General features: G+C 44.7%; 2 protein-coding genes across 7 annotated transcripts in view; one reads left to right on the forward strand and one right to left on the reverse strand.

The window, feature by feature from the left end:
• ATP5MK (ATP synthase membrane subunit k) overlaps positions 1 to 5494 on the reverse strand; it is a 7546-nt gene extending 2052 nt beyond the window's left edge. Inside the window, exons 1-3 of one of the 3 annotated variants that reach the window (XM_054436522.1) lie at positions 5309 to 5494; positions 1266 to 1361; positions 1086 to 1178 (exon numbers count right to left, since the gene is read on the reverse strand). In XM_054436522.1, coding sequence (XP_054292497.1) covers positions 1089 to 1178; positions 1266 to 1352 — 177 coding nt within the window. In that variant the 5' untranslated portion in view covers positions 1353 to 1361; positions 5309 to 5494 and the 3' untranslated portion in view covers positions 1086 to 1088. Of the gene's footprint in view, positions 1 to 952; positions 1179 to 1265; positions 1362 to 3103; positions 3302 to 5308 lie in introns of those variants that run through there. The other 2 variants (XM_054436520.2, XM_063670227.1) reach the window with 2 other exon arrangements.
• PDCD11 (programmed cell death 11) overlaps positions 5483 to 16786 on the forward strand; it is a 51189-nt gene continuing 39885 nt past the window's right edge. For all 4 annotated transcript variants that reach the window (XM_054436523.2, XM_054436524.2, XM_063670220.1 and 1 more), the window contains exons 1-6: positions 5483 to 5630; positions 7314 to 7426; positions 9272 to 9403; positions 11977 to 12144; positions 13897 to 14058; positions 16613 to 16736. In XM_054436523.2, coding sequence (XP_054292498.1) covers positions 7325 to 7426; positions 9272 to 9403; positions 11977 to 12144; positions 13897 to 14058; positions 16613 to 16736 — 688 coding nt within the window. In that variant the 5' untranslated portion in view covers positions 5483 to 5630; positions 7314 to 7324. The remainder of the gene's footprint in view (positions 5631 to 7313; positions 7427 to 9271; positions 9404 to 11976; positions 12145 to 13896; positions 14059 to 16612; positions 16737 to 16786) is intronic.

Here is a 16786-nt window from a genome sequence, read left to right on the forward strand (position 1 = left end):
AGTAAACACACAGAAAAACATGTCCTTCAGAAAGCAAGAAACACAATTTTTTTTACTCATCAAATTAGCAAAAACCAGATACTTACATTTCACATTGGCTGGGCAAAAGACACACCCATTTACAAAGCTGGGTACCCCATAATTGGGAAAGCACTTTTGCCTAAGATGACAATCCTAGATACAGACAAGGCTTCATGCTCAAAAGCATTCATTGTAGTATTACTAATTCTAATGGGAGCGAGAGTTCCTTTCTGAAATAGTTCATATATTTATAAACAGACATGCATTCAAATTAAAGATATATTTGGTATAAGACGAAATTACAGACATGATCATAGTCACTGGAAACCAAACAAAATACATGTAACAAAAATTGTTAGGGTCTTGGGATATGGGCAATATTTTTCTCGCTTTTTTTTTTTGAGACGAAGTCTCGCTCGTGTCCCCCAGGCTGGAGTGCAATGGCGTGATCTCAGCTCACTGCAACCTCTGCCTCTTGGGCTCAAGCTATTCTCCTGCCTCAGCCTCCCAAGTAGCTGGGATTATAGGCGCCTGCCACCACACCTGGCTAACTTTCGTATTTTTAGTAGAGACGGGGTTTCACCATGTTGGCCAGGCTGGTCTCAAACTCCTGACCTCAGGTGATCTGCCTGCCTCAGCCTCCCATTCTGCTGGGATTACAGGCACAAGCCACTGCACCCAGCCTCTTTTTCTTTTTTTTGAGACAGGGTTTTGCTCTTTCGCCCAAGCTGGAATGCAGTGGCGTGATCTCGGCTCACTGCAACGTTTGCCTCCTGGACTTAAGCAGTTCTACCCTGGCTAATTTTTGTATTTTGGTAGAGATGGGGTTTCATAATGTTGCCCAGGCTGGTCTTGAACTCCTGGGCTCAAGTCATCTGCCCGCCTTGGCCTGCCAAAGTGCTGGGATTACAGGTATGAGCCACTACACTAGGCCTCTGTTTTTTTTTTTCTTGTATGCTATAAATTTTGCAAAATGACAATGGTTTATTTTTATACTAAATGTTAGGGAAAAATCCTAACATCAAAATGGCTAAGTTATAAAGGTCTAAATGTCAACTTCTTACCATTTATGTTGCTTTCACAGCTGGAGTTTTTTTGGACCTTAACTTGAAATATAAGACAATCAAAGCAATGCTTCCATAGGTGGCCAGTACACACTGAGAAAGAAAGAAAAAAGTAAACAAGACTTCTTGTTTCATCTATATTATTTTAAAATATAACTGCTTAAAGTTATCAATACTTACGTTCAGTCTACCTGTGACAGTATAAGAGTTGAAATATTTTTTAATACCAGTGAACTGGTATTGCGCATCATTTTCTGGGCCTGCCATGATTTCAATCTTTTAAAAAAAGAAAGAAAGCAACAATAAATTGGTTTGGATGTAATTTAAAAGTAAATAAATTTTGTCTTGTTTTAGTCTAAAAACTCAAGGTCACTGTATATAAATACTGTAAATTTTTATCTATATCTCACCCAACACAGTAGTAGCAAAGATGGTGGAAAAAGCCTTCCCGATAAGAAAAGCTTTTGGAAGTAGGATTTTACCTTGATTGCTATTTCATGAACACCTCAGAATACATCAAATCACACAATAGCCCCTGCTAAGTTCATTCTCTGACCCAATACAGCTCAATATTTTCATTCCTGGCTCCATCACACCACAGTCCATTGAATTAATCCATTTTAAGGCTACTCAAAAATTGGAGCTGGTATTTTTCAAACATTCAACGGATGACCATCAATTAAACAGCTCAATTACAACCCCCACTTTTACAATTTTTCTTGTTATAAGTAATTTAGGACCTCCACTGGAGAAGGGAGAAGGGATAATTTATTAAATGGAGTTAATAATAGCTACTGGTGGTAGTAAGGAAGCTGGAATCCTTGCACCACCACCAAAATAGATAAAAGATTTAAATATAAATAGTGAAACCAAAAAGTCCTGGAAGAAAACATGGGGAAATATTTAAGTCATCTCAGGGAAGGGAAAATATTAAGAAAAAAAGCCAAAAACCAAAAAAAACCATAAAAGGATAACCAACCTATTGGTCAAAGAAATGTAAAATGAGATCAATATTTAATCATCAAACAAGCAAAAATAAAATTATGGTAAGTAGTAGTATTAAGTATGTGAGAAAACTAAGAATTCTCTCTCTGTTGCTTGGAGTATAAACTGGTAAAACCAGCCTGGCACGGTGGCTCATGCCTGTAATCCCAGCACTTTGGGAGGCCAAGGCGGGTGGATACGAGGTCAGGAGATCGAGACCATCCTGGCTAACACGGTGAAACCCCGTCTCTACTAAAAATACAAAAAATTAGCCGGGCGTGGTGGTGGGCGCCTGTAGTCCCAGCTACTCGGGAGGCTGAGGCAGGAGAATGGCATGAACCTGGGAGGCGGAGCTTGCAGTGAGCCTAGATTGCGCCACTGCACTCCAGCCTGGGCCACAGAGTGAGACGCCGTCTCAAAAAAAAAAAAAAAAAGTAAATAAAAAATAAACTGGTACAACCTTCAGAAAGTGCAATTTGGCAGTATCTATCGAATTATAAAATGAGTATACCCTTTCATCTAGCTGGTTTTTTCCTCCAGGAATTTACCCTTATTGAAATATTACAAAGTGGAAACACAGTGTGTGGTTGGTTCAAAGATGGTCAATTAAATACTGTTTATGAAAATCTTAAAAGTCCATCTATAGAAGACTGATTAAAAAATGATGGTTTCCATTAAACGACACACAATATGCACAGATCTTTGTGTACTGACATTGGAAGATGTCCCAAGTAACGTTCAATTTTGTAAGAAAAAATCCTATTTCTGGATTTTATAAAGCACGTCAATGGTTCTGAGTCTTGTCCCTAGACCAGCAGCATTAGCATCACTGGAAACTTGTTAGTGCAAATTCTTAGGCCCTACCTATTGAATCAGAAACTCTGGGTCCAGGAATCTATTTTAATAAGGCTTCTAGATAATTCTAAAGCATGCTAAAGTTTGAAAAATACTGCAGTAAATGAAATAGAAACATAGTAAGTGTATTAAAAAAACTCTGGAAGAATATATAGCAAAGGCAGCTTAATCTATAGTACCTGTGTATTTTACAAAGGCATGAATTTCTTTTATAGACAAGACGTATTCAAAAGGTCACCAGAACAAGAGCTGAAAATTCGTATGCATGACCGCCTATCTACCACGACCGACGCCACGCCGAGTCGATTGGCAACACAGACGAGCCGGTCGAGGTCCGGTCGAGATTGGTAGGCAGTGACAGTGACTCAGCTGGGTCTTGATGAAATGGAAGAGGGAGATATCTGTCAGGGAGTCATTGCTATGGAAACTGGAACTCCCCCATTCAAAGGCTTTCAGAGGCATTCTCGTGTAAAGAATTGGCAATAAATATTTGAGAAAAATGACCTTAATTTTCAAGTTTCAAGAAGGTTCTTGGAGCAATGAAGGAAATCCAAACTTCCTTAGGCCTCTTCAGAGACCTTGGCCAGTCTAGCCCAAGTAAGAAAATCTCCATTAAAAGTAACTTTATACACTTGATCTTAGCCAACAGAAGCGATAAAAGCAACTTTATAATGTAGCTATCAACTGTTCTACTTTACTAAACTTACTAAAGACATACTTCCCCCCGCCCCCCTCCCACCAGCTCCATTCATTTCATGATACATTTCTTAGGGTTTGAAGTAGGTTTTTAAGAGAGACGCTACAGAAAATAAGGGCTTCACTTTGACCATTAACTGAAAACCTCCACTACATTACATCTAACTAAACTTTTTAGGAGGATACGCCCAACAATACTATGGCGCTTTAAATTTCCCTTTAATTTACACACAATATGGAAGGAAGGCTGATGTTTTGTGATATCCCACAGAAGACTATTTCTGACTGCAGGGAAGTGCAAGGTTCAAGAACTGAAATCAATCACTCAAGTTAGTCTGGGTCTTAAAGGAGGAGGACTCTTGAGAGGCTCAAATGGAGGGCCAAATTGGGAACGGGATCGTTGCTGGTGAGATAATGGAGTAAGGTCGAAAAATTTGGTTCTGCACTCTTCAGCACGGTGCAGGTTACTTTAGGGCAAAGATAAAGGAACCCTTGTGTTTACAGTGCTCTTTGTAAGACTCCTACTTGTGATTTAATGTTGTTAAATGGTGGTATGTTTTAATTAAGCTGCTAACTGCCCTTCTTGAGACAAGGTCTCGCTCTGTCGTCCAGGCTGGAATGCAGTGGCGCGATCTCAGCTCACTGCAATCTCCGCTTCCCGGGGTCAAGCGATTCTCCTGCCTCAGCCTCCCGAGTAGCTGGAACTACAGGCGCGCGCCACCACGCCCGGCTAATTTTTGTATTGTTGGTAGGGACGGGGTTTCACCATATTACTCAGTATTACTCAGGCTGGTCTCAAACTCTGGACCTCAGGTGATCTACCCGCCTCGGCCTCCCAAAGTGCCGGGATTACAGGCGTGAGCCACCGCGCCCGGCCACTAACTGCTCTTAAATGTAACTAATCCTTCCGTGCCTCTCTCCACCTGTGAGATGGGCACTTCATTAAAGGTCCAAAGTGACCAGTAGCTCTTGTTACTTTCTCTGTTCCTCGATATTGCTATTTTCCTTTCTAACTTAACACCTACCTGGAATGGTGAGATCACGAGGTAAGGAAGGCAAAGATGAGTGAGAACCACTCAGGTAACAGAAGCAAACCTCTTGCATTCAAGGAGTTTACAGCTCTCTGTTCTGACTACCTCCTAGGAAAGGCCTTCCCACTGATCGACTACAAACTGAAATCTAACCCTTTTACAGCGAGCCTGGCGAACTGTAGGGGCCGGGCCACATTCACTCGCTTTGAAAAAGGCTGCAGCGCACCTAAAAGAGGCCCGGCTGGCCAGCTTCCTAAGCACAGCTCGGTGGGAACAAATAGCTATGGACATACAGAAGAAAAGAGGTTAATTCGGCCAGTGATGGGGATCAGAAGCCCTAGTCCTCGTCCAATATTACGTCACTGGGTGACCTCGGAGGACGCTTCGCGGAGGGCCTCATTTTTCTCCACTGGCGAATGCAATCTAAGGGTCTTCGGAAACTGTGGGAGCCCTTGGGCGCACCTATCCGCCTCACCTCGAGGCTTCTCACTCGCTGGCCGCCACCTTGCGCCCCTCGTTTTTTCTAGCTCCTTTCCTATTCCCCACCCCTTCTCTCCTCCAAAGCTAAGACCTCGAGTTGCTCCTCGGCCAGAAACGGCGGGCGGTCCTGCAACGTGCAGGCGCGAGGCCCAAGCCCGGCCTCCCCTCTTCACCCACCTGCCAAAGCCGCAAATTCCGCAGCTTGTGTCCTTCAACGAACGAAACCACCTCTCGGCCCGGCCGGAAGAAGCCACCTCCCCCGCACGCGTTTAGCCGGCCCTCGCGATTCGGCCTAATGCGACGATTGGCTATGGCTCCAAGTCCCGCCCTTCCGATTCCTGTCTCTAGGTTAGCTCCGCAACACCGCAACGGAAGTAGGGTGTTGAGCCCGCCCACACTTCCGGAAGAATTGCAGTGGACTGTGGGTATCCTTTTCTCCGCGTGTGTGAGTACCGCGGCGCGAGCTTAGTGGTAGCTGGGTGCTGACGCCGCGACGCTGGTGAGTAAAGGCAGAGGCGAAAAAGGAGGAAACCTCATGGCTGCCAGGTCTGTCCCAGGCCTGGTTCCCTGCCAGGCACACGCTAGATGAGTGTGGTTCGGCCACCTTAGCCCCGCTTCGAAGCCGGCTGTGTTCTAGCAGCCCCTGTAACCCCAGGCTTTGTGTTCGGAAAGTAGCCTAAGTATCTTCTGTGCCCCTGGATCGCCTTACTTTTCGGAGCCTCAGTTTCCCCTTGTTTGAAAGGAAATTAAGGGTGAAATTATCAGCAAACTAGACCCCCCCAAACTTTCCTGTTTCTTTGAATCATATACCCATCCCTGATTCCATATCCTTGGCCCCACCCGGTCATCACTTCTCTAGTCTAAAGCCCTTCTAGAGTCTTATTGCCAAGTGTCTGTCAGAACTAACCTCTCCTGTCTTCTGTTTTCACTTATACCCAGTTCTGGTTCTCATGGTTTCTCTGCTGTACTGTATTTGAATCCTTTTTTTTTTTCTTCTGTCACTGAGATAACAGGAAACAGTGCATTTGAATCCTTCTACCGAATTTACTTGCCTTCAGTACTGTCTCTCTTCATGTCCAATCTGTAGCCTGCAGTATATTTTTATTGCTTACCGTTCTCTCGCTTTCCCTGCTTAAAAGTCTCTGACTTCCCAAAGCAAACTACCCATATCTAATTCAAGGTCTTCCACAAAAAAGCCCAACTTCTCTCCTTTAATGTTTTTGAGACAGAGTCTCACTTTGTCCCCCAGGTTGGAGTGCAGTGGCATGATCTCAGCTCACTGCAACCTCCGCCTCCCGGCCTCAAGCAATTCTCCTGCTTCAGCCTCCTGAGTAGCTGGGACTAGGCGCATGCCACCAGGCCCGGCTAATTTTTGCATTTTTGGTAGAGACGGGGTTTCACCATGTTGTCTATGTTGGTATCGAACTCCTGACCTCAGATGATCCACCCGCCTCGGGCTCCCGAAGTGCTGGCATTACAGGTGTGAGCCATGGTACCTGGCCTCCTTTAAAATTTAACTTCAATTTTTATGCTTTAATTTCCCAGTGGTCTAGTTGAATAATTCTTCAGAGACAACAGCAAGCCTTTGAGCAGTTGTTTGATAGGGAAATTGCTGGTGTTTATTGAAATAATAGGCTTTTCCCATCCATGTCTTTTCTCACATTCTTTTTCTACCTGTCAAGCTTCTGTTCATCTTTTACCCTTCAGCTAAAAAAGATCTTCTTTATGAAGCTTGCCTCCTTTACTTATCCCTTCCTACACTGCCTTGTCCCTTCCTACATCTTTGTGATCATTTATAATCTGATTTGCATTTTAAGTTACTTGCATAATTGTTTTGTCTTCCAAAAAGTGCATGTTCTTTGAAGGCAGAGGATTATATATTCATCTATAGAGCTACAGTGTATCTCTGACTTAACTGTAGCTGCTTAGTTAGTATTTGCTACATTGAATCTATAACTTCTTTTTCTGGAAGAAGGTGGGTGGACTTGTGGTTTTGAAGCAGAGACCTTTGGAAAGATGAAGTATGGATTATTCCGGGCCTGACATCTAAACCATCTATGTTGTAGTCCTGAATGTTGTCTAGCATATTGCTGGAACAGTCTGTCTCTTGCCCGTTGATAACACCTTTCTGAAATCTGCTACCAAGACAACATGTCACCATTATCCTTTGCATTGTTTTTAGGAGACCCAAACATGGCAAACCTGGAAGAAAGCTTCCCCCGAGGAGGTACAAGAAAGATCCACAAACCAGAGAAAGCTTTCCAGCAGTCAGTTGAACAAGACAACTTATTTGATGTAAGTAGTATGCTTGTTTGGTGACACTCGCTGGAAACTTTTACTCTAGTGTCTTGTGAAAAATGAGCCTTATTTGAGAATGTGTTATTTTTCCAGATTTTTTTTGCGTTGAAGTCTACTTCTATAAATTTAACTCATTTAGAGAGGACATACCACCACAAGGCTGTATCTTTTGAAGCTTGGCATTTAGTATTAAAGTACTGTTGTCATGCCTGTAATCCCAGCAGTTTGGGAAGCCGAGGCAGGCGGATCACTTGAGGCTAGGAATTCAAGACCAGCCTGGCCAACATGGTGAAACCCCATCTATACTAATACCAAAACTAGCTGGGCATGGTGGTACACCTGTAGTCCTAGCTACTTGGGAGGCTGAGGCATGAGAATTGCTTGAACCAAGAAGGCAGAGGTTGCAGTGACCCAATATTGTGCCACTGCTCTCCTGCCTGGGCGACAGAGTGAGACTCTGTCTCAAAAAACACACAAACAAAATGAATAAAGTGCTGTTCCTTGTTCTTAGACACTCTTTGCCATGTGCCATGTTGATTAAGGATGGAGAGGAAGCAGTTTTTTGTTTTTTTTTTGAGACGGAGTCTTACTCTGTTGCCCATGCTGAAGTGCAGTGGCGTGAGTAGCTGGGGTTACAGGTGCCTGCTACCATACCTGACTAATTTTTGTATTTTTGTTAGAGATGGGGTCTCACCATGTTGGCCAGGCTGGTCTGAAACCCCTGACCTCAGATGATCTGCCCACCTTGACCTCCCAAAGTGCCGGGATGACAGGTGTGAGCCACTGCACCCAGCTGATGTTTTTGATATTTTTGTTGTTGTTTTTTCAAGCAATGGGGAGAGATGGATGTTTCACTCTGTTACTCAGGCTGGACTTAAACTCCTGGGCTCAGTCGATCCTCCCTCCTTAGCCTCCTGAGTAGCTGGAACAACAGGCATGTTCCACTGTGCCTGACTGATCATTGCATTTTTACAGGGATTCCTTGCCACATGTAATGGTCAGAATTTGCATTAGACTTCACAGTCTCACCTAGACTAGGCTGTGCTCCAAATGCTTTGGGAAAGGGAACTAACATTTGAGTGTGTGGCTTTAGGTCTATATTATGTAATCTTTTCAACTGTACTATGAAGCAGTGATTGCAGTTCCATGATGAGGAACAGTGTCTTGCTCTGTCACCCAGGCTGGAGTGCAGTGTTGTGATCTCAGCTCACTGCAACCTCCACTTCCTGGTTCAAGCGATTCTCCTGTATCAGCCTCCCGAGTACCTGGGACTATAGGTGTGTGCTGCCATGCTCGGCTAAATTTTTTTGTATTTTTAGTGGAAAAAAAATACAGCCTGTTGGCCAGGCTGGTCTTGAACTCCTAATCTCAAGTGATCTGCCCGCCTTGGCCTCCCAAAGTGCTGGGATTACAGGCATGAGCCGCTGTGCCTGGATTTTATATAATTTAGCTGAAACCACATAGCTTGTTATGGTGGAAAAGATGAGAATTTAACTTGGGTCTGTGTAACTGTGGTGTCCATTTTCATGCACTATTCTACATTGCTTCTCAAACTGAGGAACCCCAGTGTTCATCCCAGTCAAGAGAGGAAGAACACAAGAGAGAAGAGACTTTGGGAACATGAAGGAGGCTTCTCAGACCTTGGGCAGAGGGAGCATTGGTGGCCCCCTTTTTTTTTTTTTTTTTTTAAGCAAGAATTAAAGGAACAATTGGGAGTGGGATGGGGTAGGGTGGAGTGAAGGAGTAACAAAGCAAGGTGAGTGATGACCTAAAATAGGAGGGAAAAGTCAGATTGCTTCTTATTCTTTTGGGTCTTTGTGGGTTCCCCCTACCCGCTTCTAGATTTCTACTGAAGAGGGATCCACCAAAAGAAAAAAGAACCAGAAGGGGCCAGCAAAAACAAAAAAGTTGAAAATCGAAAAGAGAGAAAGCAGCAAGTCCGCAAGAGAGAAGTTTGAAATCCTTAGTGTTGAGGTTTGTTAAAGTTGGTTTTCATTTAAACAATTGACCTTGGTTGCTTAAGTTTGTGTATGTTCTTTCTTTCTTCTTTCCATCTTTTTTCCCTTAATTCCATTTTCCCCTTAATATATTATATTTCATGCGTGTGTGTGTAGAGATGCTTGGAATTTATGCTATGGAGTGAGCATGATTTCCTTCCATTGCTAACCGATGCCAGGAATGTTTTTTTTCTTTGTATTTGTTTATTATTTTCCAGAGACAGGCCTGACTCTTGCTCAGGCTGGAATGCAGGCATGATCATAACTCACTTTAGTCTTGAACTCCTGGGCTCAAGCAGTCTTCCTGCCTCAGCTTCTCCTGAGCAACTGGGACTACTAAAGGTGTGTGTCACCATGCCCAGCTAATTTTAAATCTTTTGTAGGGCTTGGATCTTGCTATTTTGCCCAGGTTGGTCTCAAACTCCTGTGCTCAAGCAATCCTCCTGCCTCAGCCTCCCAAAGTGTTGGGATTATAGACGTGAGCTACCCACCGTGCCTGCCCCCTTTTTTTCCTTTAAAGCTGCCATGGGCTTGTTTGTGTCGTCACAGGACTTGAGTTCTGATATATTCAGAGGTTAGAACGGACAGTAACTTTAGCAGTCATTCTAATCTTACCCATTCATTTCATAGATGTGGAACCCATTTCCAAGAATTGAAGTGGTCTGTGTTCCTTACATTTTAATTTTTTATTTTTTAATTTTAATTTAATTTTATTTATTTATTTATTTTGAGACAGAATCTTGCTCTGTTGCCCAGGCTGGAGTGCAGTGGTGTGATCTCGGCTCACTGCAACCTCTGCCTCCCGGGTTCAAGCGATTCTCCTGCCTCAGCCTCCTGAGTAGCTGGGATTACAGGTGTCCCACCACGCCTGGCTAATTTTTGTATTTTTAATAGAGACGGGGTTTCACCATGTTGGTCAGGCTGGTCTGGAACTCCTGACCTCGTGATCTGCCCGCCTCGGCCTCCCAAAGTGCTGGAATTACAGGCGTGAGCCACCGCGGCCAGCCTGCCTTACATTTTTAGATGATAACACCAATATATGTTAGTTGTAAAAAAGAAGTTAAATAACTTTGAAGGGGAACATTCAGATTTGGCTAGATTCAGAGTCAGTATTTTGTTCTATATGATACTTTAAAAAAAATTGTTAGACTTGGTGCCCACATTAGAAAACTAAAATTTTTTTTTTTTTGAGATGGAGTCTCGCACAGTTGCCCAGGCTGGAGTGCAGTGGTGCCATCTCTGCTCTACTCACTGCAAGCTCCGCCTCCCGGGTTCTCGCCATTCTCCTGCCTCAGCCTCCTGAGTAGCTGGGACTACAGGCGCCCGCCACCACGCCCAGCTAAGTTTTTGTATTTTTGGTAGAGACGGGGCTTCACCATGTTAGCCAGGATGGTCTCAATCTCCTGACCTCGTAATCCGCCCGCCTCCGCCTCCCAAAGTGCTGGGATTACAGGCGCGAGCCACTGCACCTGGCCAAAAACTAAAATTTTTTTTTACATGAAAATGTGATTTCTGGCTTCTTGTAAAAATTTGAAAGTACCAATAGCACAAGGCCCGTATTCCCTCATGTTTGTAATGACAAGGAGCTGAGTAGTGGTTGTGCCCTTTAGACCTGGCATGGTCACTCCAGACTGCCATTGTCTCCACTAGCTGGCTTCCTTCATTGTGTTGTCTGCCAGGCATTTGAGTTGGCGTTGCTCAGAATAATGTAAAAGGCAAAGGTGTCCTCCAGTATCCCAGTGCTGTTAACACTATTGTATAATCTAGACCTTTTACAGTGCTCAGTCAGATATTTGAGAAGTTCACTGATACATACACATGTGTATTTCTTTTCATTTATAAAATTCCTGTAGGTTTTAATTTTTTATTTATTTATTTTTTTTTATTTTCGAGACAGAGTTTCACTCTTGTTGCCCAGGCTGGAGTGCAGTGGCATGATCTCAGTTCATTGCAACCTCCGCCTCCCAGGTTCAAGTGATTCTCCTGCCTCAGCCTCCCTAGTAGCTAGAATTACAGGCCAGCCACCATGCCTGGCTAATTTTTGTATTTTTAGTAGAGATGGGGTTTTGCCGTGTTGGCCAGGCTGCTCTCGAACTCCTGACCTTAGGTGAGCCACCCGCCTCGGCCTCCCAAAGTGCTGGGATTACAGGCGTGAGCCACTGTACCCGGCTTATTTTTTATCTTTATTTTTTGAGATAGGGTGTCACTTTGTTGCCAAGGCTGGAGTGCAGTGGTGTGATCACAGCTCACTGCAGACTCAACCTCCTGGCTCAAGCGATCCACTCACCTCCGAGTACCTGCGACTACAGGCGTGTACCACTATGCCTGGCTAATCTTTTTTTTTGGAGAAACTACGTTGCCCAGGCTGGTCTCAAACTCCTGAGCTCAGGAAGTCCTCCTGCCTTGGCCACTTAAAGTATTGGAATTATAGGGCGTAAGCCACTGTGCTCGGCCTTATAGCTTTTAAATCGAGACTAGAAGCCAGACCTTCCAACCTTCCCTATTGTTGTTCCCGTCCTTATTGTACACATTTCACTTTTTCTCTTCTAGTCCCTGTGTGAGGGAATGCGGATTTTGGGTTGCGTGAAAGAGGTGAATGAACTGGAACTGGTGATTAGTCTCCCCAATGGCCTCCAGGGGTTTGTGCAAGTCACTGAAATCTGTGATGCCTACACCAAAAAGCTGAATGAGCAGGTGACACAAGAACAACCTCTGAAGGTAAGGGAAATCCGACTGAAGCCTGTTATTGAAAATAAGTGGAACACAAATAGATTTAAAATTACAACTTTGCCAGGTGCTAAGAAGGGAAGGTACAAGGTCCCGTGAGAGTTTATTATAAAGGAATTTTTGACTAAGTCTGGGAGCCTGGAAGACTGTTGAGGAAGGGATGCTTAAGCTGAGATCTAAAGAATGAGGGTTCCCTAGATAAAGAAGGAAAGGCGTTCAGGCAGAGGCAATGTGATATATAACAGAGAGAAGGCTAGTATGGTTGGGTAAGGAGAACAAGGGAGAGTGTGATGTGAGATGGGCAGGAGAGCCTGAATGGGGGCCAGGGCATATACAGCCTTGTAGATCATTTTAAGGATTGTTTTTAAATTCTAGAATCAATGGGAAGTCCTTGAAATGTTCTCTTTGGGGTACAGCATAGCATGTAGATTGAAGAGGCATGAGAAGTTGCTTAGAGACAAGTTAGGAGGCTCTTGTAGTCGTTCATGCCCTGAGATTGATGGTGACCTGGGTTCAGGATTTCCTGAGGACTGAGGAGGCAAAGTCATTGCTTGGTGATAGATTCAATATGAATGGTGGGGCAGATAGAGGTATCAGGGCTGAGTTCTAGGTTTCTGTTTTGCATGATTTGATGCTTGGTCATGACATCCTGAGATAGGAAACCCTGAAGGGGACCTGGATTGGGAGAGATGATCATGGTTTTTCAGTTTTTGAGACAGAGTCTCACTCTGTTGCCCAGACTGGAGTGCAGTGGCATGATCTCAGCTCACTGAAACCTCCATCTCCTGGGTTCAAGCGATTCTCCTGCCTCAGCCTCCCCAGTAGCTGGGATTACAGGTGCCAGCCACCACACCCAGCTAATTTTTGTATTTTCAGTAGAAACAGGGCTTCACCATGTTGGCCAGGCTGGTCTCTAACTCTTGACCTCAAATGATCCACCTGCCTCGGCCTCACAGAGTGTTGGGATCATAGGTGTGAGCCATCATGGCTGACCTATGATTTTTTTTTGTTTTTTTTGTTGTTGTTTGTTTGTTTTTGAGATGGAGTCTCACTCTTTCACCCAGGCTGGAGTGCAGTGACACGATCTCAGCTCACTGCAACCTCCAGCTCCCAGGTTCAAGCAATTCTCCTGCCTCAGCCTCCTGAGTAGCTGGGATTACAGGCAGATGTCACCACACCCAGCTAATTTTTGTATTTTTAGTAGAGACAGAGTTTTACCATGTTAGCCAGGCTGGTCTCAAACTCCTGACCTCAGGTGATCTGCCTGCCTCAGCCTCCCAAAGTGCTGGGATTACAGGTATGAGCCACCATGCCCGACCCTCAAGTGCTTTTTAATGGTCATGTAGGAGATAGACTGCAAGACTGACCACTGGATTTAACAATATGGAACTCATTGGTGGTTCTATGGGGAGATAAAGTGGTGGAGTGAGAGGAGTAGAAAGCAGATTGCAGTGAGCTGAAGAATGAGTAAGAGATGAAGTAGAGGCAGAAAGTGTAGACAACTCTTTTGACAAGTCATTTTACATGCCAGTTATGTGGAAATATTTGAAGGCCTTATGCTGAAATTCAAGACTGTGGCTAGGCCACAGACCCAACTTCCTTTATGGATGGGGGGTTATTCCTCACCCACCTTTTGGGTTCTTTGGGGTCTGAGGATGAGAAGTTACTGAGCCAAAGCTGGGTAATGGATTTTTGGTTCAGGAGAAGGGTGTGTATCAGGTCTTTCTCATTTGTGTTATGCAGGACCTACTTCACTTGCCTGAACTTTTCTCACCTGGAATGCTGGTAAGATGTGTGGTGAGCAGTCTGGGCATCACAGACAGGGGTAAGAAGAGTGTCAAGCTGTCTCTGAACCCCAAAAATGTCAACAGAGTGCTGAGTGCTGAGGCCCTGAAGCCTGGCATGGTAGGTATCTAGGGTCGGGGAGGAAGAGTGGCAATGTGCCTTTTCCCTGCCTCTGAGGGAGCGTGGCTAGGCCACCTTTTACTTTCAGCTCAACTGTTACACATTGGAGTGTTTCTTTTTCTGGAAGGAAGGTCTCTTGGGTTCTTTGGGTACTTAATGGACATTGAAGACTTGAACCTAATCATTACATTGGAGAAGAGAAAAGAGAAAGCAAGTCCAAATTTCTTTTTTTTTTTATTTTTTTATTTTTTTGAGTCAGAGTTTCGCTGTTGTTGCCCAGGCTAGAGATCAATGGTGTGATCTCGGCTCACCATAGCTTCCACCTCCTGGGTTCAAGCAATTCTCCTGCCTCAGTCTCCTGAGTAGCTGGGATTACAGGCATGCATCACCAAGCCCAGGTAATTTTATATTTTTAGTAGAGACTGGGTTTCTCCATGTTGGTCAGGCTGGTCTCCCAACTCCCGACCTCAGGTGATCCGCCCACCTCGGCCTCCCAAAGTGCTGGAATTACAGGCATGAGCCACTGTGCTCTGCTAAGCAAGTCCAAATTTCACTGGTGGCAAAGAAAAATGCCTCCAGGAAGCCTTAGCAGGGGACTTGGTGATGGTGAGAAGGAGTTCCTCATAGTGCCTTACGTACTGAAATTTCCTCACAGATTTGGTCTTTTACAAAGGCTTCTGGCATTTGTGTAGAATGCTTGAAAGCTGCTCTCTGAGAGCAGGTGACGAGGTAGTCAGCCAAGTTAGTCTGTCATCTGTATTGGATATCTTACTACTTTGTGTTCAGTCCTGTGGAGATTCAGAAGATGTTAGTCCTGGCTCAGAGCCTCCAAGTCTAGTAGGTACAAAAGAGTACATTTACACTTATATAGATAATATAAGTGCTCTTGTAATTAAGAGGACGGAGATCAATATGATCTTTGCAATGTTGGTTAGAAGCAGTAGGATTTAGGAAAGGCCTAGAAAGTTTGGTAGGATTTAGTTGGATAAAAAGGGAATAAAAAGCGGCTGGGCATGGTGGCTCACGCCTGTAATCCCAGCACTTTGGGAGGCCGAGGCAGGTGGATCACAAGGTCAGGAGTTTGACACCAGCCTGACCAACATGGTGAAACCCCGTCTCTACTAAAAATACAAAAATTAGCTGGGCATTTTGGCGGGCTCCTGTAATCCCAGCTACTCAGGAGGTTGAGGCAGGAGAATCACTTGAACCCAGGAGGCGGAGGTTGCGGTGAGCCAAGATCGTGCCATTGCACTCCAGCCTGGGTAACAGAGTGAGACTCCGTCTCAAAAAAAAAAAAAAGGAATAAAAGTAAGTTAAGTTGCAGGAAGCTGAAAAGTGTCAAGAGCCTACTATATGACAGGTGAAGTTTTGGGCACTTTGATGAAATTCTCACAGCAACCCTGTGTGGCAGGTTGATATTATTCCTTATACGTTTGAAAAAATGGACTCAGAAAGGTTTAAGTGACTTACCAAAGACCAGATAGCTAGTAAGTTTCAGAGTCACACTGCTTCCCATGTAACATAAAGGAGATTGGCAATATTTTTTTTTTCTTTTTTTTTGAGATGGAGTCTTGCTTTGTTGCCCAGGCTGGAGTGCAGTGATCCTGGCTCACTGCAACCTCCACCTCCCAGGTTCAAGCAGTTCTCCTGCCTCAGCCTCTCCAGTAGCTGGGATTACAGGCGCATACCACCGTGCCCGGCTAATTTTTTTATTTTTAGGAGAGACGTGGTTTCACCATGTTGTCCAGACTGGTTTCGAACTCCTGACCTCAGGTGATCCACCCGCCTTGGCCTCCCAAAGTGCTGGGATTACAGGCATGAGCCACCACGCCCTGCCAGCAGTATTTTTTTAATGTCTTGGAGGTGCTCAGAAAAGACATACTATGACAGTTAGAAGGATTCTCTCAATAGTCCTGGCTCTGGGAGTGCCCTTACAGGGTCTAGCAGTTCATCTCTCTTCGCATAATGTAAAAGTCTGCTATCTTTTTTTTTAAAAGATAGTCTCACTCTGTTGCCCAGGCTGGAGTGGAGTGGCATGATCTCTTCTCACTGCAACCTCCGCCTCCTGAGTTTAAGCAATTCTTCTGCCTCAACCTCCTGAAGCAGGGATTACAGGTGCCATGCCTGGCTAATTTTTGTATTTTTAATAGAGATGGGATTTCACCATGTTGGCCAGGCTGGTCTCAAACTCCTGACCTCAAGTGATCTGCCTGCCTCGGCCTTCCAAAATGCTGGGATTACAGGTGTGAGCCACCGTGCCCGGCTGAAAGTCTGCTATCTTTTGAAACCACTCGAGGCAAGAGACTCTTCTATATTGTTCCATCGTTCAGCTGTGTTAAACATTCCTCATTGTCTGGCAACCGTCAGCTCCTTCAAGCCTGGGAGTATTGAATTTGATGTCTGCCGTCTAGTGGGATTGTGGCTTAAAGTTTAATGTGGGGGTGGGATAGTGGCAGAGTGTGAGCTTAGTGGCACTAACATTCAAGTTTGGATGTTTTGTGTGTGTCCCATTACCTTTGAATTGGAACTTTTGGGACTACATTCTCTTCCCCAGCTACTTACAGGTACCGTATCCAGCCTGGAAGACCATGGCTACCTAGTGGACATTGGTGTTGATGGGACCAGAGCTTTTCTGCCACTGCTGAAAGCCCAGGAGTACATCAGACAGAAGAACAAAGGTGAGGGCAAGAAAAGGGGCCAGTACATGGTGGTGAGGTGATACCTGTGG

This window comes from Pongo pygmaeus, chromosome 8 (assembly GCF_028885625.2).
Source record: "Pongo pygmaeus isolate AG05252 chromosome 8, NHGRI_mPonPyg2-v2.0_pri, whole genome shotgun sequence".
Classification (NCBI taxonomy): domain Eukaryota; kingdom Metazoa; phylum Chordata; class Mammalia; order Primates; family Hominidae; genus Pongo; species Pongo pygmaeus.